A 27,514-nucleotide genomic window follows, 5' to 3' on the forward strand; every position below is an offset into this window, starting at 1 on the left:
AGCTTCGATTGCCAAAAAAAGCTTCGAAGGTCAGCCCTAGTGCTAACGCTGGTGTACATGGTGCCAACGCTGGCGTACATGGTGCTAACGCTGGCGTACATGGTGCTAACGCTGGTGTACATGGTGCCAACACTGGTGTACATGGTGCTAACGCTGGTGTACATGGTGCTAACGCTGGTGTACATGGTGCTAACGCTGGTGTACATGGTGCTAACGCTGGTGTACATGGTGCTAACGCTGGTGTACATGGTGCTAACGCTGGCGTACATGATGCTAACGCTGGCATACATGATGCTAACGCTGGTGTACATGGTGCTAGACACGCTAACGCTGGTGTACACATGGTGCCAACGCTGGTGTACATGGTGCTAGACACGCTAACGCTGGTCATGATGCTAACGCTGGTGCTACATGATGCTAACGCTGGTGTACATGGTGCTAACGCTGGTGTACATGGTGCTAACGCTGGTGTACAGTACATGGTGCCAACGCAGGTGTACATGGTGCTAACGTTGGTGTACACATGGTGCTAACTCTGGTGTACATGGTGCTAACGCTGGCGTACATGGTGCTAACGCTGGTGTACATGGTGCTAACGCTGGTGTACATGGTGCTAACGCTGGTGTACATGGTGCTAGACACGCTAACGCTGGTGTACATGGTGCTAACGCTGGTGTACATGGTGCTAACGCTGGTGTACATGGTGCTAGACACGCTAACACTGGTGTACATGGTGCCAACACTGGTGTACATGGTGCTAACGCTGGCGTACATGGTGCCAACGCTGGCGTACATGGTGCTAACACTGGCGTACATGGTGCCAACGCTGGTGTACATGGTGCTAACACTGGTGTACACATGGTGCTAACGCTGGCGTACATGGTGCTAGACACACTAACACTGGCGTACATGGTGCCAACGCTGGTGTACATGATGCTAACGCTGGTGTACATGATGCTAACGCTGGTGTACATGGTGCTAACGCTGGTGTACCTGGTGCTAACGCTGGTGTACATGATGCTAACTCTGGTGTACATGATGCTAACGCTGGTGCACATGGTGCTAACGCTGGTGTACATGGTGCTAACGTTGGTGTACACATGGTGCTAACGCTGGCGTACATGGTGCTAACTCTGGTGTACATGGTGCTAACGCTGGCGTACATGGTGCTAACGCTGGTGTACATGGTGCTAACGCTGGTGTACATGGTGCTAACGCTGGTGTACATGGTGCTAGACACGCTAACGCTGGTGTACATGGTGCCAACGCTGGTGTACATGGTGCTAACGCTGGTGTACATGGTGCTAGACACGCTAACACTGGTGTACATGGTGCCAACACTGGTGTACATGGTGCTAACGCTGGCGTACATGGTGCCAACGCTGGCGTACATGGTGCCAACGCTGGTGTACATGGTGCTAACGCTGGTGTACACATGGTGCTAACGCTGGCGTACATGGTGCTAGACACACTAACACTGGCGTACATGGTGCCAACGCTGGTGTACATGATGCTAACGCTGGTGTACATGATGCTAACGCTGGTGTACATGATGCTAACGCTGGTGTACATGGTGCTAACGCTGGTGTACCTGGTGCTAACGCTGGTGCACATGGTGCTAACGCTGGTGTACATGGTGCTAACTCTGGTGTACATGATGCTAACTCTGGTGTACATGATGCTAACTCTGGTGTACATGGTGCTAACGCTGGTGTACATGGTGCTAACGCTGGTGTACATGGAGCTAACGCTGGTGTACATGATGCTACCGCTGGTGTACGTGGTGCTAACGCTGGTGTACATGATGCTAACGCTGGTGTACATGATGCTAACTCTGGTGTACATGGTGCCAACGCTGGTGTACATGGTGCTAACGCTGGTGTACATGGTGCTAGACACGCCAACACTGGTGTACATGGTGCCAACACTGGTGTACATGGTGCTAACGCTGGCGTACATGGTGCCAACGCTGGCGTACATGGTGCTAACGCTGGCGTACATGGTGCCAACGCTGGTGTACATGGTGCCAACGCTGGTGTACATGGTGCTAACGCTGGTGTACACATGGTGCTAACGCTGGCGTACATGGTGCTAGACACACTAACACTGGCGTACATGGTGCCAACGCTGGTGTACATGATGCTAACTCTGGTGTACATGATGCTAACTCTGGTGTACATGATGCTAACTCTGGTGTACATGATGCTAACTCTGGTGTACATGGAGCTAACGCTGGTGTACATGATGCTAACTCTGGTGTACATGATGCTAACGCTGGTGCACATGGTGCTAACGCTGGTGTACATGGTGCCAACTCTGGTGTACATGATGCTAACTCTGGTGTACATGATGCTAACGCTGGTGTACATGGTGCTAACTCTGGTGTACATGATGCTAACTCTGGTGTACATGGTGCTAACGCTGGTGTACATGGAGCTAACGCTGGTGTACATGATGCTACCGCTGGTGTACGTGGTGCTAACGCTGGTGTACATGATGCTAACGCTGGTGTACATGATGCTAACTCTGGTGTACATGGTGCCAACGCTGGTGTACATGGTACCAACGCTGGTGTACATGGTGCTAACTCTGGTGTACATGATGCTAACTCTGGTGTACATGATGCTAACTCTGGTGTACATGGTGCTAACACTGGTGTACATGGTGCTAACGCTGGTGTACATGATGCTACCGCTGGTGTACGTGGTGCTAACGCTGGTGTACATGATGCTAACGCTGGTGTACGTGGTGCTAACGCTGGTGTACATGATGCTACCGCTGGTGTACGTGGTGCTAACGCTGGTGTACATGATGCTAACGCTGGTGTACGTGGTGCTAAGTGATACAGTCTATTATTTCATGTAAATAGTAAGGATACAACGGCACCGCGTCTTCACTGCCGGTACCGATTGCAAGTCCTAAACGTTCAGTATTGGCGGATGGCAGGTAATAATTATAATAATTTATTGCATTTATATAGCGCTTTTCTAGACACTCAAAGCGCTTTACAATGTAGGGTGGAAATTGCCTCCTTCACCACCAACTGGTAGCACCCAACCTACGCAGGAGACAGGGGTTGATATCAGTCAATTAAGGGGAAGGGATGATTAGGTGGCCTTGATGTCAGAGACCTGATTGGGAGGAACGTCGGGGAACCCCCTACTCTTTTTAAGATAGGCGCCCTGGGTTCTTTAATGACCGAGATTCAGTCAGGACCTCGGTTTAGCGTCTCATCCGAAGGACGGCACTCGCAGCTGCACGGTGTCCCTATCGCTTCATTCATTAAGGCAACCTACTTGCGTTCAGCGTCCCACGTGACCACGCCTAGCACGCCCCCGCGGCGACGGAGCGGCAGCGGCGCGCAGGTTGCCGCGGCATTATGCATACGCAATCCCCCCTGTTTTAACATCAACGGTTAGCTCAACGCGTTCCTCAGCTTGCTGTGGAGCCTGCGGTCCAGTTGGTGACAAGTTCGAATCACTTCAATTTTTTTTTTTTTTTTTTTTACACGTTTAATTAATTCATCGCCTCTATATAAACGTCGCCGGTTAAGTTTAGGCATTCTTTCGGAGTTTGTCTTAGTGCATGGCAATAGAATGCCTGTCTTTCTTTCGCCGGTTAAGGTTAGGCATTCTTTCAGAGTTGGTTAAGGTTAAGTTTAGGCATTCTTTCGGAGTTGGTTAAGGTTAGGGTTAAGTTTAGGCATTCTTTCGGAGTTGGTTAAGGTTAGGGTTAAGTTTAGGCATTCTTTCGGAGTTGGTTAAGGTTAGAGTTTGTCGCAGAGCATGGCAATAGAATGCCCGTCTTTCTTTCGCCGGAGCAGCAGCCTATTTCCGCTCTGCCGCGGTCACATGGGCGTCGTGGCCAATCAGAGAAACGCTGAACGCAAGTAGGTTACCTTAAGTGTTCATGCGTCCCCATCACCGTAACAGGGGCATTGTTACTGACAAGTCCAGAGGACAGAGTGCCCCCTGCTGGACAACAACATACTTTCCAACCCATCGCTTGAACACTTTAAACTTAGACCATCGGTTTGGGGCCATTGGACAAAAATTACTGAGATATACAATAAAATGTTCGAGAGATCTAACATGCTTCGCTTTTGATTTCTAGTTACACGTTTCTTGGTATCGGATTTTAGAATTGATACCGATACTTGCAGGTTTCAACAAGTTCAATTGAAAACCACTAAAATGCGATACCAACTTCACGGCCATACGAATCGTTGGGGGAGAAGTTAGTAACTGCTATTACTGTACTGCTTACTGTGCAGCAGACACCCGCCCCACCCCATTTATACAAGATACAGGGAAGTTACTACAACATAGAAGTAACTTCCTGATAGAGAGAAGTTCTCTTACTATCACACAGACACAAACGCATATACATGGCTTTCACTCCCAGACATCCATCTACACACTACCCCCCCCCCCCCCCCCTCACTCTCTCTCTACACATAGGGCTAGATCCACAAAGAATGGATTGCACGGAGCAAGTTGCACCCTTACTTACAATTCATTATGAATTGAAAATGGGGGACCCTGATGTAAACAAGACGAAAGTCTTTCTCTAGTCTGCATCCCCTTAACACTTTGGCTGCCATGAAACGTGTTTAGACGTCATTGCCGGCCATGCTCAATCTGCGATCGGATTCATATGTCCCCTCCGCTGGCCTGAGATCCACCAGGAGGACCCACTGAGCTCTCTGGCGGTTCAGGAGCGCCATCTGGTGGCCGATCGGCGCAATCGCTTAAACAGGAAGTGGCATAGAGGTTGTGCTGGACGTCCGTATTACTTCCGGGCACTCGCTATAGGTCCCGGCATTCTAGCTCGTCACAATACACAGTGATCGATTGCCAATAACTCGATAAACAACATGATTTGGACGTATATACCATTATACAAGCTGGAGATGGACCGGGTAAATCTACATCCCATAATGATAAGATTTCTACTCTACATGGACATTTATGCACATGTATTGGGACTGCCCACCAGTTAAGGCATTCTGGAAAGATGTGACCCATCAATTATCAAAACTCGTATCTTGGAATATACCAGTACACCCCTCTGTATTACTATTGAATGATGTTTTTGAGTTTGCAGTAAATCCACAGCTAAAGAGATTGGTTTTATCGGGTATCACAGTAGCTAAAAAACTGATCGCATCACGCTGGTTTCAACCGGAAAAAATGTGCAGGAAGGTTTGGTCTCTTACTTATCTCGATGTGATTTATCAAGAAATATCTACAGCAAGAATTCTGGGTCTCAACGAATCCAAAATGTCAATGTGGTTAGAAGTGGTGGAGAGAATAAAAGCTAGCTTATAATGGTAGTGTCTGGTTAGAGTGAGGGATAATGGAGGTACTATCCAAGGAGGGGTCCGGGAGGGGGGGGTTCGAGCTGGAGCATATGTGTGTAGGGTTTTAGAAAATAGGTATTAGGGGTATATCCTGTATAAGGCATTTGTATAATTGGTAATTTTGTTGGATATACACTATATACGTTAAAATATTATTATAGACTTTTTTGTTTGTTTTCTGTTCTGTATTTGCATGTCATTTTAGCCACCTTGTCTGTTAGTTTCATTATGATTATGTGTTGAGTACTGACTTTTAATAATTTTTTGTTTTGCAATAATAATAATAAAAAAAAAAAAAAAAAAAAAATCTACTCTACGATGATCACCCAACGGCGCGCGGAGACTGGGGTGAGTTTTAGCGTGTAACGTTACCGTCTTCGATACTAACTGCTATTATCAACATTTGACCCACATTAGATGATTGGTATAACGCTGCCCACGGAATTATAAACGCCCCCTAGCCCATCCGGTCAACATCAGATGACGTGTAGTAACTTCTAGAAGTACGTCTAGTTGGAATTTTTTATATCGCGCTGATTGCCATAAAACTGTATTGCATCATCAATATAATGCATTTGGGGCTATAGATCACGTTCTGGAGAAAGCTGCAGAAAGAGATGAAAACATACTTATACATTAGACCATACTTTACTATGAATATGTGAATGAAAAAGTTTAACGTTGCTACACAATGAACAATACATATAGGACTTTGAATGGGCCCTAATAATGGCAATGTAGCAATAGAATTTAAAAAGTTATAGCCATGCAAAGAAGGGGTACTTCTCCATAGACAAATAGAGCCGGCAACCTATGGTATATCATGAATTTAACCCAAGGCAACCAAAGTGTTAACAATTGTGTGTATTGAGCTGTACTGTATGGTACCCATTCTGCAATCTGTTAATAAAATGTTCATTCAATCAATCACCGTGCAGATTGATTGATTGAATGAACATTTTATTAACAGATTGCAGAATGGGTACAATACAGTACGGCGAATACACACAATTGTTAAGGGGATGCAGACCAGAGAAAGACTTTCGTCTTGTTTACATCAGGGTCCCCCATTTTCAATTCATAATTAATTGTAAGTAAGGGTGCAACTTGCTCCGTGCAATCCATTCTTTGTGGATCTAGCCCATAGTCTTCAACTTGTACACATACGCATGCACAAAAGTGTCTCATAAGTATACGTCATTAACCAGATATCTCTGTACATCATATCTCTAATTCCAGATATTGCTGTATATCATATCTATAATTCATATTATGTATGTCAATGCTCCACTTGTTTTGTCTACTCTCCTATATAAATAGATCTAGGACCATTGCTAGTGTAACCCATCACTAAATGAGCTTCGCAGAGCATAAATGTATTGTACAGAGAGTGGCCTTCAAAAGATAGAATGGCGTTAAATTTAGTCCTAGTTCGCTTGGCTATAATGATCTCCAAGGAATCAGGAGGGAGGCCAATCACTGAGCCAGCCTTTTTTTGGCAGTATGGCAGTTCTGTGTGTGTGTGTGTGCGTGTGTGTGTAACCCTAACCGCCCCCCTGTACTGTACCTACTGCCCCAGGCTGTAAATAAGAATGTGTTCTCAGTCAACAATCCTGGTTAAACACTGTCCCAATTAGTTTACATTTAGTTCAACTGTTATGTGACATCATTAAAACTTTATTTATACTTGTTAAAATCACACCCATTAAAAAGGAAATGCTATGCGAGTATTGAGCTGTAAAATGGCTTTGAATTACTTACTAAAGATTTATGTGTGCAGAAATATTCACACTTCACTGCTGGTGAGTGCAATTCTGAGACTTTGTTTTAGCTCACCTTCATTGTCGTTAAAGAACCCAGGACGACTATCGTAAAGAGTAGGGGGTTCCCCGACTTTCCTGGCCAAATTCCCAATCAGGTCTCTGACATCAAGGCCACCTAATCATCCCTTCCCCTTAATTGGCCAATATCAATCCCTGTCTCCTGAGCCGTTCAGCCATTGTGTGTAGTGTGATGTGTGGCGGGTGCCAGTGTATGGCAGCCATTAAGCCTGTAGCCCAAGGTTGAGTGCTACCAGTGGTGGTGAAGGAGGCAATTTCCCTAACCCTACATGAGAAAAGTGCTATATAAATGTAATGAAATTATTATTATTGTGAATTTACTTGGGGTTACTTTGTAACTATTTAGTGGTGTAAGTGCAACTGTATTATTTTAGAAAAATGTAGGATTTAATAGCTTACTCATAACATGTAAAAGTGGCTAACTGGCTATGTTTGAACATAACTAGTGCAACCGAGCCCAGAGCTGAGAGCAAGATGACGACCACTAACCTCTGTCTCCTCTCCTCGTCTTTTAGGACTTCGTAGATGGCCACCAGCTAGAAAACACAAGTTAGGACCAACAACGTCATCTTTTACTGTTTACAGATCCAACTATGTCAACGCAGTGATCATGGGGGAAAAAACTAGTTTTGTTTGTGTTCAAAGTAAACGGTTTCCCCGTAGGCCTGCATGCAGGTCCTCCTCGCTCTCATCTCCATGTGCTGGACATCTGTCTGCTGTGTCTTGGTTGGATCAGTCCTCCTGGTCTGTGGTTCAGCTCCTGGTTCTGGTCTGTGGTTCAGCTACTGGTCTGTGGTTCAGCTCCTGGTTCAGCTCCTGGTTCTGGTCTGTGGTTCAGCTCCTGGTTCAGTTCCTGGTTCAGCTCCTGGTCTGTGGTTCAGCTCCTAGTTCAGCTACTGGTTCAGCTCCTGGTTCAGCTCCTGGTTCAGCTCCTGGTTCAGCTCCTGGTGCAGCTACTGGTTCAGCTCCTGGTTCAGCTCCTGGTTCAGCTCCTGGTTCAGCTACTGGTTCAGCTCCTGGTCTGTGGTTCAGCTCCTGGTTCAGCTCCTGGTGCAGCTACTGGTTCAGCTACTGGTTCAGCTCCTGGTCTGTGGTTCAGCTCCTGGTTCAGCTCCTGGTCTGTGGTTCAGCTCCTGGTTCAGCTCCTGGTGCAGCTACTGGTTCAGCTACTGGTTCAGCTCCTGGTCTGTGGTTCAGCTCCTGGTTCAGCTCCTGGTTCAGCTCCTGGTTCAGCTCCTGGTTCAGCTACTGGTTCAGCTCCTGGTCTGTGGTTCAGCTCCTGGTGCAGCTACTGGTTCAGTTCCTGGTTCAGCTCCTGGTCTGTGGTTCAGCTCCTGGTTCAGCTCCTGGTGCAGGTACTGGTTCAGCTCCTGGTCTGTGGTTCAGCTCCTGGTTCAGCTACTGGTTCAGCTCCTGGTTCAGCTCCTGGTCTGTGGTTCAGTTCCTGGTTCAGCTACTAGCAGATACACTACAGTCAAGGTCAGCCGTCAGAACAATACCAGTGTTGTCAGTAGGTCGTGCTGCATGGGAGCCTAAATCTAAAATGGACCTGTACTGAAATGACCGGAGTTGAATGTGGGAAATCCAGTTTAAATTCAAGTCTTCCGGATGTGGCAATTTCCTGACTGTTAAGTTACAACCTGAACCATTAAAGCAACAAGAAAAAAAAAAAAAAAAAAGGAGCCTTTCCTAGTAAAACCGGTCTGTCTGAATTGTGTCTGAATGAAGGGCTACCTGTCTGTCTGAACTGTGTCTGAATTAAGGACTACCTGTCTGTCTGAACTGTGTCTGAATGAAGGGCTACCTGTCTGTCTGAACTGTGTCTGAATGAAGGGCTACCTGTCTGTCTGAACTGTGTCTGAATGAAGGACCACCTGTCTATAATTATAATCGCAATTAGATTATTTCCCAAAATCGTGCAGCCCTAGTCTGAATGAAAGACTAACCCGTCTGTCTGAACTGTGTCTGAATGAAGGACTAACCTGTCTGTCTGAACTGTGTCTGAATGAAGGACTAACCTGTCTGTCTGAACTGTGTCTGAATGAAGGACCACCCGTCTGTCTGAACTGTATCTGAATGAAGGACCACCCGTCTGTCTGAACTGTGTCTGAATGAAGGACTAACCTGTCTGAACTGAGTCTCTGCGTCTTCAGCCTTGTTCTTGTCCGGGTGCAGAACGAGAGACAGCCGTCGATATGCCTTCTTGATATCTGTCGAGGGGGCATCCTGGAATCACAAGTTCAAGATCAAACGAGACGAAGAAGGGGAGAAAAGAGACAGAGAGGCAAACGCATGTTCATGAGAAAAACACTGACGTGTGTAAACTAGGGGGGGACGGGACTTAGCAGAAACAGTGAATTTATTAGCATTTATTAACATCATAGCTTTCATTGCAAAAGAAGTTGAAGAGGTGACTATGATCCAGAAGAATGTTCTAGTAATATCGGTAGTGGTATATTTCAGAATAGTGTCCCTAGTATAGAACAAACATCACTTATGTGTCAATGTTTTTAAGGCACAATCTCTGATTGCAGATTGCAGTATGGCGCCCCAAGTTACACTATGTTACTTGACCGGGAGAAGCTGTGTTGGTGTGGCTGGTTGCTGAACACAATTATATGCAATATGGCCCCCGGACCCCCCTAGAGGCACAGCACCGAAACACCGAACTTGTGTTTTGGGGAAATGCACATAATGAGGCAATACTAGGTGGCATGTAAAGTTCTCCATTTAATGGAAATTGTGCTGCATTGTGAAATCCTGCAAGATTCATCTGGCTTGTGAGGCAAGCCCAGTTAACACCACTAATCATAGTCTGTTGGGTCAGCTAAGTCCTATGTTGCTCAATGGGTAGAACCAGTGACGGCTCGCCACTAGGGGCGCTCGGGTGCCGACCCCCCTGGTTAAAAGAGAGATGAACAAGAAATCTTTTTGTTTTAGTTTTTCGTTTTATAGCCCTATAAATAATGTTTAAAATGAATATTTACTCATTTTAAGTGTGTTTGTGTTTCCAATGCACAATATAACATTAATAATATCAAATATAAATAATCGTTTCCTGAACAGGAAGTGACTCACGTTCCGTTACCGTAGCCGCATTTCTCCTAGCCTTATTTCTCTCGTCTCGGGCTAGACGCAATAGCGCTCTGAGTGCGCGTGCACGGCGTGCATTGTTTCATCGCTGTATCCGTCGCAGCCAATCAGTGCGTAACGCGCTGTGCATTGAAATATGATGTTTATGATGGAAGCCGGGCGCGATTTGAAGCGGTCTAAGCCAGCAGCCTTAGCAGCGTCTATGATTTCCGTAGCCGCATTTCGCGGAGACGCTCTCCGATTGGCCGACGTCAGTTATTTTTTTCGTAGCCGCATTTCGCGGAGACGCTCTGATTGGCCGACTTCAGTTTGTAGGTTTCTAGGTTGGTAGATACTAGTTGTGTTGTTGTGATGCAGCTATTTGTCTTAGAGCGTGACGGCAAGTTCTTTCGACGGTTAAGCTTAGGCACTCTTTCAAAGTTGGTTAAGAGTTTGTCTTAGAACATGGCGATAGAACGCCAGGTAGTTTGCAGTCTGTTCGACGCGGAAATGGGCAAAGAACTCATCACAGTACTTGTGTTGTGTGGTGCTAAGCTAACACTTGGCTAACAAGAAGCTATAATATGGCGGATGCAGTCTGGACAGTGGTCTGGATATACATCAACAGTCTGACTGGGACTGTGGGACAGTGGATTATACACTTTATCAAGCCCTCCTGCCCTGGACGTTTAAACTAAACAGTGAGTATCTCTCTCTCGCTCTCTCTGTGTCTCCGAGAAATGCGGCTACGGAAAGTATTGACGGTGCTGCCTTGCTGAGATGATAATAGCGCTTCAAAACGCGCTGCTGTGTTGTGAACTATAACATAAATTTTTCGCTGCTGCTGATGCATAATGAATGAATGGTGAGTTGTTTAAAATGACAACATATACATGTGTTAATTATTTTATTGGATTGATCCGAGAGACAGAGAGAGAGATTGCTCCAGAGCATTTATTAACGTTACATTTTCAACTCGACCTAACGTGAACCCCCTGCGACCACCCAACAGTAGATAGTACGGGCCGCTACTGGGTAGAACATGACACTAAGGCCTAAAAAATGGTTTGGTTCCTGTTGGTTGTCAGTTAAGGCCATGGGTAGGTAGGGAATTTTATTTTATTTTTTATTTATTTTTTCACGGCGACTATGGATAGGGAATTTCTTTGTTTGTTAAATACTTGCTTTTTATATATTCTCATTATTGACATGGACTGCACTAGGGCTGGGCGATATGGCAAAAAATCATATCGCGATAACGATATGATAATGTTATCATATTTCTCTATATCGATAATTATAATAACAGATGTATGTTTATTTTGCAGCAATTCTTTGTCGTTGCTGCCATCTTTAGTGTTAAGGCGCTCCCATAGTCCAGCAGACTGTACACAGAGCAGACTCCGCGGAAGTCCGCGCGGACTCTTGAGCTTTGATCTCAGCGGACAGCAGACCCACAGGTGCGAAGCTCCAATTTTCTGACGCGCGGACATCCGCGCCGCTGACTTGGTGTCACACAAAACGCTGACGTTTTGGTTGACATCGAACTGCATTTAATGTGACGCCGATCTGCATTTTACTCTGAACACTCGCTCCGTGCCAAGAGAGATGTTTGAATGGCTTTTCTAAATGAAGTGTGTAAAATTGCCAGTTTTATTTCGAAATATTGGAAACGGAGATAACATAGAATGTTATCTCCGTTTCCAATATTTTGAAATAAAACTGGTGCTTTTATTTCATGCAATGCGTGTCTTTTCAGCACCACGCGCTGTCCACCTCAAGCCTATACGGTACATTGCATCTCGCTGCCTATATACCTGTTATTCAAGTGCGTAAAACTGCCCGTTTTATTATCGAAATATTGGAAACGGAGATAACATACTCTTTATTTTGACATCGGATGACGACGACATGACAGAAGTTGAACAGCGTGGGGACAATTGTGTAAACTGGTTGCGTAACATCTAGGAAATTGGTCCACGGAGGTCCGCTCGACTATGAAGGCTCAAAGAGTCCGCGCGGACCTCTGCGGAGTCTGCTCTGTGTACAGTCTGCTGGACTATGGGAGCGCCTTTACATCCCCTCACACTCCAGTTCTCAGGCTGCAGCTGGTTTAAAGTAAACCGGCTTCTCTGCTGGCTGTAGACGTTAGTAACTCCGGTGATTGTGGCTGCCATTCTGAATGGCTTGTTTCAAGAGGGAGGGTTCTTGTCACCGCTGAACTGCAGAAAAGGCACAATGCACACATTTCAAATGTTCTCAATGTTGGTACAACCCCTAACTAGGGCTGGGCAATATGGCCAAAAATTGTATCACGATAAAAATGTTCATATCGTTCGATATAGATAATTATTGATATTTGTATTAGTATAAAACTTTTAAAACTATTTTTTTTTTATTATTATTATTTAAACAACAGATGTATGTTTATTTTGCAGCAATTCTTTGTCGTTGCCGCCATCTTTAGTGTTACATCCCCTCACACTCCAGTTCTCAGGCTGCAGCTGGTTTAAAAGCGAAAGTAAACCGGCTTCTCTGCTGGCTGTGGCTCCAGGGGAGTTGAACAGTTCTGGCTCTGCTAGTTTATTTTCGATCTTTTGGCACTTTTTTGGTGGACAAACCACCGCACATGTGCACCGTGACTCGTGACTGGAGTCTAGCTCTGCTAGCACACATAGCCTACCTGTGTACAGACGGTTTCAAACTGTATTTTAAATTAGAAAGCAAACAAAATAAATGGACAAGAGAAAAATAAATCTCAATTTGGTCAGTATTGTCATTTGGACAAGCAGGCAAGAAAGACAAGTCTGTCCACTGTCTCTGGTTTTAAAACTGCCCTGTTGCAGGTAAAAAAAAAAAAGGATTATTTTTTTTTATTTCGATATTCGATATCGATTATTAAAATATATCGCGATATTTATCGTTACCGTTATATCGCCCAGCCCTAGACTCACTGCACTTATTTTTTTTATTATCTTTTTCCCCCTCCTTTTTTTCCGATTTTTCTCCCACCCCACTGTTAGTCGTTATGCCAATTCCCAACCCCCCCCCCCCCCCACTGTTGGTCCGGGAGGCCGGAGACTGTCACATGTTTTCCTCTGACACACGTGCAGCCAGCCGGCAGCCAGCCAGCCTGGCAGCCTGTACGTTAATGCCAAGCAAGCAGTGCAAAAATGCTTCCGCATTCGTCACCGCACGCTAGTGCGGTAAAGCGCCCTTCTTTTCAGACAAATGCTACCGTGCGTGCACCGGCGGCGGCGTGCTCGCTCAGGTGCGTGCGTGCGCCGGCGTGCTCGCGCGAGGTGCCCGCGCATGCGACACGAGCGGAGCTCAATATATATAAGTCACCGCCCCTTATTCAGTATCTAGCAAATAGCTCAATTGGCAAGGACACATGGCTGTGGATCCTATGGCTTGTTTGCTGGCGAGTTCGAATCCCATCGAAAATATTTTTTAACGTGATTTTTTTTTAACGTGTATTCTTTCGCCGATTAAGGTTAGGCATTGTTTCGGAGTTGGTTAAGGTTAGAACGGTTAAGTTTAGGCGCTGTTAAGGAGCTGGTTAAGGTTAGAGTTTGTCAAAGAGAATGGCAATATAATTTCTAAGGTTAAGGTTAAGGTTAGGCATTGTTTCGGAGTTGGTTAAGGTTAGAACGGTTAAGTTTAGGCGTTGTTAAGGAGCTGGTTAAGGTTAGAGTTTGTCAAAGAGAATGGCAATAGACAGCCTATTTCCGCGCGACCTGGGCGCTGGGCGGCGGAAAATGAAAGGCGCATTACTGCATGCCACTATGGTAAATTTTTGCACTGCTTGCTTGGCATAAAGCTACACGCAGCCTGGCAGTGCAGATTCTCACCGGGCGAGTGTACCGTGTGGAAGGTCGCACTACCTCTCTCCAGATCCTACCCTCGCTGTGCAGGCGCCCCGACCGAACTGTAGGGGTCGCTGTCCACAACGCCCAGGACCACCCACGGCTTCCCTCCCCCTAACTCAGCCAAACCAGTTAGTATAGCGATCAGCCCAAGCCAAGGCAATGCTGACTCTCCGGGAGTCGCGACCACAGCCTCTTGCATTGGTGACGAGCACAATCTCCGCTACGCCACCTGACCGCCCCCGGACTGCACTTTTTGACTAAGATTTAACTAAACTTTATTGCAAAAAAAAATAAAAAAAATTTAAACTTTTTTTTTAACTCATAAATAGGGTCGCACCTAAAATCGGCAGGGTCGGTCGGCAACAGGAACCAAACCACTTTTTTTAGGCCTAACACTGCCAGGGTTACAGGTTCCATTCCTTATGTAGCTCCATCTGTAGAGCATGGCACTACTGCCTCAGGAGTTCCATTCCCATGTGTAGCTCGATGGGTAGAGCAAGGCACTAACACTGCCAGGGTTACAGGTCCCATTGAGCTACATACGGGATGGGACTCGTAACCCGGGCAGTGTTCTCCATTTAATGGAAATTGTACTGCATTGTGAAATCATGCAAGATTAGTCAGGCTTTCCGAGGCAAGCCCCGTTAACACCACTAATCATAGTCTGTTAGCTAAGTCCTATGTTGCTCAATGGGTAGAACATGACACCAACATTGGCAGGGTTACAGGTTCCATTCCCTGTGTAGCTCAATCTGTAGAACATGGCACTAACTAGGGCTGGGCGATATGACGATATTATATAAATATCGGGTACAGTTATTAATTAATATACACAATACACTTTTTTAACGTATCGTGGATATCGTGATGTTTTGCCCAAGAGGATTGTGTCGCGTCAATCTGGTCCACACGTTCAAACTTTTGAACAACGCCGCCCCCACACACACACTACTGCATCAAAGTTACTACTTATGATTAACAAATGCATTCGTTTTGTGGCATTAACGTTATATAGTTACACGTTCAATAACATCAGCGTATTTACCCGAACATAGCAACGTCCGAGGACGACATAGATAGCAAGCATTACACGTTCATATCTCAGCACGTGCTGAGTAGTGCCCATTCTGCGGTCTGTTAATAAAGTTTTCAATCAGACAGATGTATGGAAAGGCTTATATTATAACATTTGTTGCAGTAAAATCATTATGCCTCGTTTAGTCATGCTGCGGTGCGCTGGTAATCTAACTCGTCGGCCGTGGGTAGCTAACGTTGTTGTTGTTGTTCAGCTCTCGTCAAAATCAATGGAGGACCGTCTGGAAAGTAAAAAACGAATAGCGCTTGCCGATTGGTGCTAAGAACAGCAGGGCGGGTGCAAGCGGTGTGACGTAATTGGCAGACTCGACTGTCAAATCAAAATTATTCTGTTGCCGGCTGAATGATTGAATGAATGAAAACTTTATTAACAGATTGCAGAATGGGTACAATACAGTACAGCTCAATACAACAACAGTGGACTGGAGGATAAAGACCAGAAAAAGACTTTCGGCTTTTTTACATAAGGGTCCTCCATTTTCAATTCATCAAAACATTTAGAGACATACAAATATACAGTAGTTTCATAAAAATGCTAAAATGCTATTTATTGATTGATTGATTGATTTAAAACTTTATTAACATATTGCAGAATGGGTACAGTACAGCTCAATACATACAATTGTTAAGGGGATGCAGACTTGTTTACATCAGGGTCCCCCATTTTCAATTAATCATATTTCATATCTAAATCATATAATATCTCATTGCTAAATATATGCAATATATAATCTAATAATCCAATAATCTAAATCTAATATATAATATAAAAATGCTAAATGCATGGGTATTTTATTTTGTCTTCTTTAATGTTAGCTTGCAAACTCAAATACTGTCTTGGTAAGCCTCATAATGAATTGTTTGGGGAAAAAAAGAAAAACATTGTGATGTGTATCGTGTATCGCCGAAAGGTCAGAAAATATCGTGATATCATATTTAGGCCATATCGCCCAGCCCTAGCACTAACACTGCCAGAGTTAGGGGTTCCATTCCAATCCTTAACACAACTCAATGTGTGTAGAGCATGGCACTAACACTGCCAGAGTTAGGGGTTCCATTCATTACACAACACAATGTGTAGACTGTAGAGCATGGCACTACTGCCTCGGTTACGAGTTCCATTCAGTGTGTAGCTCGATGGGTAGAGCAAGGCACCAACACTGTCAGGGTTACAGGTCCCATTCCTTATGTAGCTCAATTGGTAGGCACTAACACTGGAAGGTGATGAGTTTAATTCCCTGTGTAGCACAGTACGTATAGCATGGTATTAACAGTGCAAGGGTTAGGGGCTCTAATGGGAACCAATTAAATATATTCCTTGGGTAGCTCAAGGCACCAACACTACCACGGTTGGGGGTTCGGTTCCCACTATGGCTATGCATACTACAATGTTAGCTATGGCCTCGTGGTATGGTATGATATTGTAAGGAGTCTGCACCAAAACACGTTTAGCAATTATGCCAAACGCCCTACCCAAAGCTGTAAAGGAATGTGAATCACTACCCACTTTCAAAACCACTCTCAAAGAGCACCTACGGGAGACTGCAATTCGAAACTGGCTCCTGTAAATGTCCTAACCCAACCCCCTCCAATGTACAGTAAATGTCCTAACCCAGTAATACACAAGACCCTCTTCTTGAACCAAGTATGGTTTCGTCGATATTCCAATGTACAGTTTTGCTTGTGCAGTTTCCCCCACCCCACCAACCACCTCCAATGTACAGTTTCTACGTCAAATGTATATACTCTCTTTAGACAATTTTTGTATCACAAACCGTACTGTATTTGTAAATCTGGTATGTCATAAATAAATGTATGTAGCAGTACTGTCTATCTGTATGTCATGTGTGTCATCTTATGATGAATTGAAAATGGGGGACCCTGATGGAAACAAGACGAAAGTCTTTCTCTGGTCTGCATCCCCTTAACAATTGTGTGTATTGAGCTGTACTGTACCCATTCTGCAATCTGTTAATAAAGTTTTCAATCAATCAATCCATCAAAACCAAATGCCATATGTTAAGATTACGCGTGGGTCAACTGTGTGTGTGTGTGTGTGTGCGTGGCACTGCTAACTGGCTAACTAACTAGCTCGCTAGCATTAGCAGTGAGATAGGTAGCCAACCAACATTTGGTTTACAAACCAGTGGTTAACGTGACGTGATAACAAAAGACAAATATAAAACATGCATATTCAAATAAACGTGAGCAATTCAACGTCACCTGCTCCACGGAGAGGAACTCATAAAAGGTCTGTGGTATGTCCTCCACCAGATCGAAGAGCTCCAGGTCCGAGTCCCAGGCATGGGCAGGAGGAGGACATGCGAGAGCAATGAGAATGCCGGCTAAAAAGAATAACGAAGGACCCCGAGAAGCTAAGATCATTATCAGAGTTCGATTCAAGTTACGTTAGCATGAATTAAATTAGAAATGCCAGTGTTGTTGCTGTCGGTTTACTCCTTATTGCTACCAAGCACTACTACCGATCACCCGGTGACGTATGTGTTAGAAAGTATTACTTCCGGGAGTCTTTACTAGAAAGAGGAGAGGTCCATGACGTCACATCCTGTCAGGATAATACGGGTGACCTCACAAAGAACGCAGTGCACGGCGCTAATAGCACAGTAGCTCATAGCACTGCGCGCGATTAGCGGTATCTCTTCTTTATCGCGGTCTCTGCGAGCCATGTCACTAAGGATGTTGCACGGATGATATACTAGTAGCTCAAACACGCCCATACGTGTGCAATTTGCTCCTGATCGCGTGGGGTGCGACTTGCACCCGATATATCATGGCAGCGCTGGAAGTGTGTCCTCTTCGGACAATGGAAGACAGGAAAAGAAAGAAACGATTCTCTGATCGCGAATTGGAAGTCCTGGGGGACGGGGTGAAAAAATATCTTTCCCAATTGAAAGACAAAAGCACAACACTTGGAGCCAAAAGACACATTTGGAATTTAATATCCCAGTCTGTGAGCGCAGTTGGCATATTCAAACGTGACAGTTCGGATTGCCAACGGAGGTGGAATGATTTCAAAAGGAGGACCAAGGCGAAACACTCGTTCAATGGCTCCCAGGAAAGAACAGCGGACGGGGGTCCTTCCCAAGAGCAGCCGGGAAACCACTACCACGATCAAACCGCGGAGCAAACTATTTTGATCGAACAGGTCACTGGGCAGGGAATCGACACAGGCGAGTGGCTTCAGGACTGTGATGAAGGTATGTTTGTATGTTGTTATTATTATTATCATTATTGTTGTTATTATTATCATTATTTATTTATTATTATCAATAGGCTTGTTTGACATGACTTTTCGGCTAGCCTCGAAAACAAGCGAGAGTAGCCTGTACTAGTACTGTATGATGAATTGAAAATGGGGGACCCTGATGTAAACAAGATGAAAGTCTTTCTCTGGTCTGCATCCCCTTAACAATTGTGTGTATTGAGCCGTACTGTATTGTATTGTACCCATTCTGCAATCTGTTAATACAATTTTCAATCAATCAATCAATTTCAATCAATAGCCGATTACAGCCGGGGGGAGGAGTCAAAAAGTCGAACACTTCTTGAGCTTGTGTCTCGTAATGGCAGATATCGTTCACGTTCACACACACACACACACACACACTCACTCACTCACTCACTCACTCACTCACTCACTCACTCAAAACATAATTATTCAGCAGACGCCTTATCATGTAAGATGCATGCAACGAGATATATTTTCGGCTAATTATAATTGAGAGTTTTGATTGATTGAAAACTTTATTAACAGATTGCAGAATGGGTACAATACAGTACGGCTCAATACACACAATTGTTAAGGGGATGCAGACCAGAGAAAGACTTTCGTCTTGTTTTTAGGGCTGTCTTAAATACTTCGACGCTTCGTTCGATGGCATGAGCTTCGAACATTTAAAAAAAAAAGTTTTTTTTGCCTCAAATGCATCTCCAAGGGAATATCCCTTGGAGTTGTACACGACGGCGACGCCACACAAAACATTAATAAGGCTATGCCTATGCTGCTATGACTAATGTGTTACCAAGTTGGCTAATTTAATTGTAATCATCTGCTTTTGTAGGTGCATTGTCTGATATAATTATAAATTATAAATTAAATATAATATAATTGTTTGCTTGATAGACGAAGGTTGCAACATAATTATGAGCAGCCCCACTGCACCCAGGCAGCGCAGCCGAGTGAAACCTTGTTGGCTGCGTCACAGTCACGAAAGGGGCTACTTAATAATCCAATCCACTTTATTTATAGAGCACATTTAAAAACAACAAAGTTTACCAAAGTGCTGTACAAGTCCCACAACATAAGATAAAAAAAATATATATATTATAATAATAAAAAAAAAATAATAATAATAATTTCGAAGCTTCGAATTAAAATCGAAGCTCGGCCCCGAAGCTTCGATTGCCAAAAAAAGCTTCGAAGGTCAGCCCTACTTGTTTTACATCAGGGTCCCCCATTTTCAATTAATCGTAAAATTTATGACATACACGTGACGGCATACAGATAAACAGTCAGGGCCGTCTCAAGGGGCGTGCAAGCAGTGCGGTCGCACAGGGCCTCGTGGGGAGGGGGGTCTCGCGGGGGGGAAATACTTTTTTTAATAATTTTTTTTATAAAAATATAAATAAATAGAATGTTAACAATCACTTTCCATCACAGACCTAAAATCTAGTTTTGCTTACATGCTTATATATTTCACATTAGACACGTTTGTAGAATAGTGTTCCGGGCTCTACAGCTCTGCAGATATACTATTGGTTTCATTCAATGACCCGTTTACTTTTTTGCAAAGCATCATGGGAGGACTAACACTAGGGGGAGCTGGTTGGCATCGGTCTGGTAGTCGGTAGAGAGATGTGAAGAAGACCGGTATTATCCACGAGGGGAGGGGGTACAGGTACGGGGTCTATTCGGCGCTATCCATGGGAGCGAGTGGATGTCTTGGCCAAGAGCATCCTACTTTTGAAAACCAAATGTGCAGCATCGGAGCAGAAGAAATAACGCTGCGTGCCGTAAGCTTATCAATACCAAGTATAGTGATTAGGTTATGCCAAGACGAAGAGGACGTTCGGCAGATGGACTGAAGATGAAAGTTGTTAGAACGTTCAGTCAGGCTGCCATGTCGGCTTAGCTAAAGGCAGGGACAGCTAACTAGCGTTAGCTACGTTATCAAGTGCTAACGTGTGGCAGATAAACTAGGAACAGACTCCCAAGTTCATCCCAACGGGGGGGGGCAATATGGACTGGTGATCTCCACGGTTGTCTCCTTCCTCTTGGATGTTTGGTGAGTTTTTAATGCAATCTATTCTGTTCCCGCCGTGGATCTCTCTCTGTCTCTCTCTCTCTCTCTCTCTCTCTCTCTCTCTCTCTCTCTCTCTCTCGCGCTCTCTCTCTCGCGCTCTCTCTCTTGCTCTCTCTCGCTCTCGCACGCACTCTCTCTCTCGCGCGCTCTCTCTGTCTCTCTCTGTCAACAGGGTCTGCTCACACTGTACTCGTGCAGTTTGTGACGTGTGTACTAAGCTTATAGAGTTCGATTCAAATAAGGCAAAATTGCAAATCTGCATGTCGTGCTTGAAAAATTAACCTGGCTTTAAGCTTGTTTATCAGGTTGCAGGGGTGTTTTATGCATTTTCCCTGTTACTGCCAGGTGTACGACTGTACAGGTGCATTGCCACTAAGCCTCGGGCAGCGCTATTATTTAAGAATACGTTGACTGTATCATATGCCCAGCCTCGGGCAGCGCTATTATTTAAGAATATGTTGACTGTATGCCCAGCCTCGGGCAGTGCTATTATTTAAGAATACGTTGACTGTATGCAAAAAAAAAATAAAATAAATAAATGTATATTAAAAAAAATATATATATACATTTAAAAAATAAAAATAAAAAACGTTTACCTTTGGGGGGGGGGGGGGGGGGGGGCCTCACATTTAAATCTTGCACAGGGCCTCGCATTTCTCCCAGACGGCACTGTAAACAGTATTGTTACCTCCAGACATTTATGACATACAAGATATACAAATATATAGTACTGTTTAGTGTTTAAAGGGGAACTCCACTTTTTTTGGAAATTAGCTTATTTAACATCTTCCCTGGAGTTAGACAAGAAGATGCATACCTTTTTTGTCTCTGTGCGTGCATTTTAGCTTTGGGAATAGACGCTCCGTTAGCATAGCTTAGCTTCATCACTGGAAGTGAGGCAGGACAGTAGCCTTACAGTGCCTTACAGTGTATTGCAAGGTCTGACATTGACCAAACTTGATATGCATGACCTTGGTGGGCTCTAGGTCAACTCCTGAAAAGGGGGTCAATGTCAGACTTTGCAATCAAAAGTTAGGGGGCTAATAACCCTTGCCATAATTTCAGTGCGCCCCCTAACTTTTGATTGCAAGGTCTGACATTGACCCCCTTTTCAGGAGTTGACCTAGAGCCCACCAAGGTCATGCATATCAAGTTTGGTCAATGTCAGACCTTGCAATACACTGTAAGGCACTGTAAGGCTACTGTCCTGCCTCACTTCCAATGATGAAGCTAAGCTATGCTAACGGAGCGTCTATTCCCAAAGCTAAAATGCACGCACAGAGACAAAAAAGGTATGCATCTTCTTGTCTAACTTCATGGAAGATGTTAAATAAGCTAATTTCCAAAAAAAGTGGAGTTCCCCTTTAAGAGACAGAGTATTTGAGGGGGAAGAAACTGTACATTGGAGGGGGTTGAGCACTGATAATGTTTGGCCAGCTAATTATCCTTTGGATTTTATGTGGGGTAGGGCTGTACCGAATGCTTCGAAGCTTCGATCATAATGTTGACATTCGAATTCTAAATCAACATTCGAATTAATTTTATTTTTTATAAAATATATATATATATTTTTATTTTTAAATATTTTTTTTGTGTCTGTCTATTCAATCTGTTTAAACCAATGGGGGTTTTCTTCACAGTTGCAGTTAAAGATTAGGCTACACTATGGGCGGCTACGTGGCGTAGTGGGCAAGATGCTCGCCACGAATGCGGAGACGCTGGGCACATTGCTTTCAGTTTAGCTGGTCGTTCATACTAATACACATTGGCCGTATTAGGGGGTGGGAAACTGATGGGTGGGGATCGGGCGTTGTGGACAGCGACTCCTACAGGTCGGTTGGTGCGCCTGCACAGTAGAATCAGGAAGTGTCGGGGGCAGCGTGAGCCTCCCACGGACCCACGCGTTACTCCTCGCCACTGAGAGATCGAGCTGCGCAGGTGAAAAGATGCGACTGCTGTTACCTCAAGTACCGGAGGGGACTTGTGCTATGTATGACTTAGTCCACATTGCAGCCGGCTTGTGGGAGGCAAGAAACAGCGTTCGTGACAGGGGAGGGTTGAATTGGATGATACGAAATTGGGATGGGAGAAAATATAGAAAATGGGAGAAAAAGTGGATAAAAAAAAAAAGATTAGGCTACACTAATATTATAATATTATACTATAAGACGTCACCATCACTTTCATACCAACTGTGCCCTTATTGGATTATTTATGTTGACGAAACTGATGAGTTATATTCATTAAAGAAAGTTGATTTAATAAAAGAAAAAGACTAATTTAATCAGATTAATCACTTTATTCAAATTGAGGATTTAGTTTGAAATATATATATATATAAATATTTCTCTTTTTTGAAGGAAATTCTTTTTTATAGACATTCGAAGCTTCGTTCGAATACTTCAATCGAAGCTTCAAATGTTAAAAAAATGACATTCGGTACAGCCCTTATGTGGGGGGTATAATGAGAACAGGTAGAAATACTATAACACTCACTACAAATTGATGTGAATCAAGTCTTCATTTATTATTATTATTATTATTATTGGATACAGGAGTTTGTGTACAAAGAGCTACTTCAAATAACTTTCTCATTATATTTTGTTCTGGGGGGTTGATACTGTTATTTCGATATAAACTCCATTGCAAAGATGTTTATTAAGACAGCATTTATGAGGAATGTGTAAAGCGTTCAATTGTGAATGTCAGTACTCTGATACAAATAATTTGGTGTCTGTCTGACAGTTCATGAAGTTTATCTTGGAATAATGATGGATAAGATAGAGTAAAGTTATTTGAAGAAGCTCTTGGTACACAAACTCCTGTATCACTATCCAATAATCGCGCAGTCCGATATCCAGAGCAAGTCGGACAGCATTCTAACCGGTTTCCGTGGCAAGGCCGTGGTCAAAACTGCGCAGGCCTAGCTCATCTCAAACAAGCCTAACATTAGCCTACCATTTCTCCAACAAAATGTCTTGTCTGAGCAACACGTTCCATTTTACTTTTAAACTGGGGTTAGTTTGTCTGATTATAAATGTGCCACGACTTTCTAGATCAGCCGATGGGGGTCGTCACACTACATCCAGAGGACACCCCCCCATCCCACCTCCAACCACCCGCCTCGGTGATGGACAATCGACCCCCCTCGGTGCCTGGTCCACCCTCCTCGGTGCCCGTCCAATGTGAGGTCATCGACCAACTCTTCTCTGCTGCCCAAGTACAGCTTGTCGGCACCCTGGCATGTCTGAACGACAACATCACCGGCCTGAGGGCAGAGATGCAGGCCAGCCACAGCGCGATGATGGGGGTAATGGGCAGGATCGCCGCTGCAATGGAGGCCAATGCAGTGGTTAGGTGTGAGAGGCCTGCACCAGATGTGTCGTCGGGGGAGGCTGGCCAGAGTGCCACTGCCACACCACCCCGATACACCAGGCAAGGGAGAGAAACCAGGGAGAGGAAGGGGAGAAAATAGACCCGGAATGAGGGCGAGGGAAGCTCTGAATAGTGAATACATAACAGTATTTTTCACCATTTGTATTTCATATTGTATTTTGTAATGTATAGAGCTTTCTTAATTTGTATTTTCATGACACATTTCATCCTTTGTTTTTGTCTATCTTTCGTCATTGCATTTGTTTTGTAGTGTCATCCTCAAATAAATAATTTTTAGCAGACCTGTCCATGGTGCTGAATCTTTAGACCGAAGTTAGTGCAGTGAAAATAATATGGTCTAATTTAGGAATATTTTTTGAGTGAGAGATTAAGTTGTATTTAATGTTTAGTTAAGAGAATATAACCTGCATTATCATTATCTCTAGAATTAACTCTAGAATAAACGATTCATTGACCGTGTTTCCAGCGTCTATTCCTCATCTACTCCTCAAAACATATTGTACAGTCATCTATTTTGCATCCTCCACCTTGAAGCCCCTAGATGCTATTTACTACAGCACGCTTCATTTTATGACACACCACTGTATCTTATATGGGAAGGTGGGGTGGCCTTCCCTTGCTACAAGAAGAGAACAACACTGTCTTTTATTTGTTTATAAAGCTTTGTCTGGTAAACTCCCCCAGTACCTGTGCTGCTCACTGCTGACTTATAGGGTCATGGAACAACAAACTCGCTCACAAGCTCTCGTTCGCCTTGATGCTCCTCGAGTGAAAACCAAGGCAGGGGAAACTACTTTTAGTTTTTATGCCCCGCAAAGGTGGAATAAACTGCAGGACACTCTTAAATTGGACAAACTTGTGTCCTTAAAATAATTTAGTATTCTTATTGAAGACATGCTATGCTATGCTTCTCTTAGCTGTTAACTTTATGTAAATTATTATTATCTTTCATTTCGATTTTCTTTCTCCCTGCAATTAATTATTTAACATGATGTGTGCTTGTATGTATATACCTATGTATACTATATGCAATGTGTGTTCTATGTCCAAATGTTGTAATCAGGGTGATGTTGAAAAAGAGCTTGCTCTCAACTGTCTTCCCTGTATAAAAAAAGGTTTCAAAAAAAAAAAAAAAATAATATCCATACACGCATAGCATACATGGCAAAGGGAACCCCATAGTTGTTATACACAGCTTATTATTTAGAATATGATACAGTATTTATGGGATAAATATGATGATTCATACATTAGTGTTATATGGCATGTATATAAAGTGATATACAGTATATAGCACACATTACAGTATACCTGCAGTATATAATAGTGTATACAACACATATAATGTGATATAAGATATATAGTATATGTATGATATATACAATATAATACTATAATATAATAGTATATAGTGTGTAAATATAGTACTGTTCCATACTCATGCAGCAGATGCCCCAGTGGCCTAATGGATAAGGCACTGGCCTCCTAAGCCAGGGATTGTGGGTTCGAGTCCCATCTGGGGTGGAACCTTAGCAGAGTGGTGCAGCAGAAGCGTGCTGGGCCCATAACCCAGAGGTCGATGGATCGAAACCATCCTCTGCTAAGAATGTTTTGAATTCTACAATGACATGGTAAAAATACTCGACATTACACCGCATTGGCATGCAGCTGCCATGTTCTTGTCACTTGTCCCCCGTGGACTGATGACCTCTGCTGGACGTCATGAGGTACTACAAGCAGTGAAGTGATTTCAAAGAGGCCCATCCTCTGCTATTCACCACAAAAATATATTATAGTATCATCCATTTCTCGTTACTTCTCTTAACCCTTTCACTACCACACTACCAAATGGTTAACCCTTTCACTGCGACAATAAAGAAGGTTAACCCTTTCACTGCCACACGACAAATGGTTAACTGAACGCACAGAGAGGACATTGGTATCCACCTCCTTGTCTGACTCTGGAAAAGACGGCGAGCACATTTCCCATAATGTTGGCGTGTTCCTTTATTTTTTTTTTATCAACTTTTTCTCCCATTTTCAATTTTTCTCCCATCCCAATTTCGTATCGTCCAATTCTACCCTCCCCTGTCTCGAACACTGTTTGGCCATGCCTCCCACAGGCCGGCTGTAATGTGGACGAAGCCATACATTGCACGAGTCCCCTCCGGTACTCGAGGTAGCAGCCGTCGCATCTTTTCACCTGCACAGCGCGATCCTTCAGCGTCGGGGGTCTGCGCTTTGGAGGGACGCCGCCCCCATTGCTTCCTGATTCTACTGCGCAGGCGCACCAACCGACCTGTAGGAGTCGCTGTCCACAACGTCCGCTCCCCACCCATCAGCTTCCCACCCCCTAATACTGCCAAATGTATTAGTATGAATGACCAGCAAAGCTGAATGCAATGCGGAGAGCTGGGCTCGAACCCAGCGTCTCCTGCATTGGTGGTGAGCGCCTTGCCCACTGCACCACCTAGCCGCCTGGCGTGTTCCTTTATGTGTTACTCCCTGAGACAAGTAGGCCAGAGACGAGAGAGCAACACTTGGCTGTCAGCAGCAGTATATCTCCTCTCATCTCCTCTCCTTCTCTCCTCTCCTTCTGTCCTCTCTTCTCCTCTCCTTCTATCCTCTCCTATCCTCTCTTCTCCTCCTCTCCTCCCCTCCTATCTTCTCGTCTCTCTTCTCTTCTCCTCTCTCCTCTTCTCTCCTCTCCTCTTCTTTCCCCACCTCTCCTCCTTCTCTCCTCTCCTCTTCCTGCCACTTGGAACCGACAGGGGAATGTAAACAAAGGTTAGGTCACAAATCCAAGGGAATTATTTGATATTGTGTTGATAAAGAGGGAAATATCCTGTAGGCCCATGTCATCGTGTCATCATGTCACTAATGCATGTCTCTCCACATTATGATTGAACAACACTCCCCACCTGATCTTAACCCTCCATGAAGATCAGGAAAAACTGCCACAAAGGAAAGACACTTCAGGAGGACAATTCAATGAGAGCCCCCCCTCCCCCCCAACAAGGATGGCCAAGGTGTGCCATGTGAGGTGGGCAACTGATGATTGATAAAAATCTAACTATTTAATAATTTTTTTTCATTTAGTTTTTTGTAAATGGCAGAAAGTCCAATCTTGGCAAAGTATAGTAAGACTATACAATATACAAACTAAAGTACAACCTAAGTACAAATGCAGACAATGAGGTACAAACACTTTTTTTTAAAGGTGAAAAATGCTAGCCCTGTAGCACCCGATTATGTTATAGCTCCTGAAAATGTAATACATTCAACTATTATATTATTATATATTATATATATTATACTGATATAAAATGTCCTCAAGTTCAAGTTTCAAGTTTCTTTAACTGAACTGGCTGATATTGTAATACAAATGTACAGATAATGTAATAATAACTTATTACATTATTGGTAATTTATTATACATTTTCAGGTTGACAATCTTTTCCAAACTGATGATGTAATAATTTTGACTGATAATGTAATACTATGTTTATTTTCAATCAAGAGTTCTACAGTTTGTGTTTTATCGCCTGTTAA

At 44.0% G+C, this 27,514-nt stretch overlaps 1 protein-coding gene across 1 annotated transcript in view; it reads right to left on the reverse strand.

Moving 5' to 3' along the window:
- dnajc1 (DnaJ (Hsp40) homolog, subfamily C, member 1) overlaps positions 1 to 17,730 on the reverse strand; it is a 48,083-nt gene extending 30,353 nt beyond the window's left edge. Inside the window, exons 1-3 of the mRNA XM_084312644.1 lie at positions 17,466 to 17,730; positions 9,328 to 9,429; positions 7,693 to 7,739 (exon numbers count right to left, since the gene is read on the reverse strand). Coding sequence (XP_084168770.1) covers positions 7,693 to 7,739; positions 9,328 to 9,429; positions 17,466 to 17,627 — 311 coding nt within the window. The 5' untranslated portion in view covers positions 17,628 to 17,730. The remainder of the gene's footprint in view (positions 1 to 7,692; positions 7,740 to 9,327; positions 9,430 to 17,465) is intronic.
- Between the last annotated feature and the right edge of the window lie 9,784 nt (positions 17,731 to 27,514).

This window comes from Notolepis coatsorum (assembly GCF_963971535.1).
Source record: "Notolepis coatsorum genome assembly, chromosome: 4".
NCBI lineage: Eukaryota > Metazoa > Chordata > Actinopteri > Aulopiformes > Paralepididae > Notolepis > Notolepis coatsorum.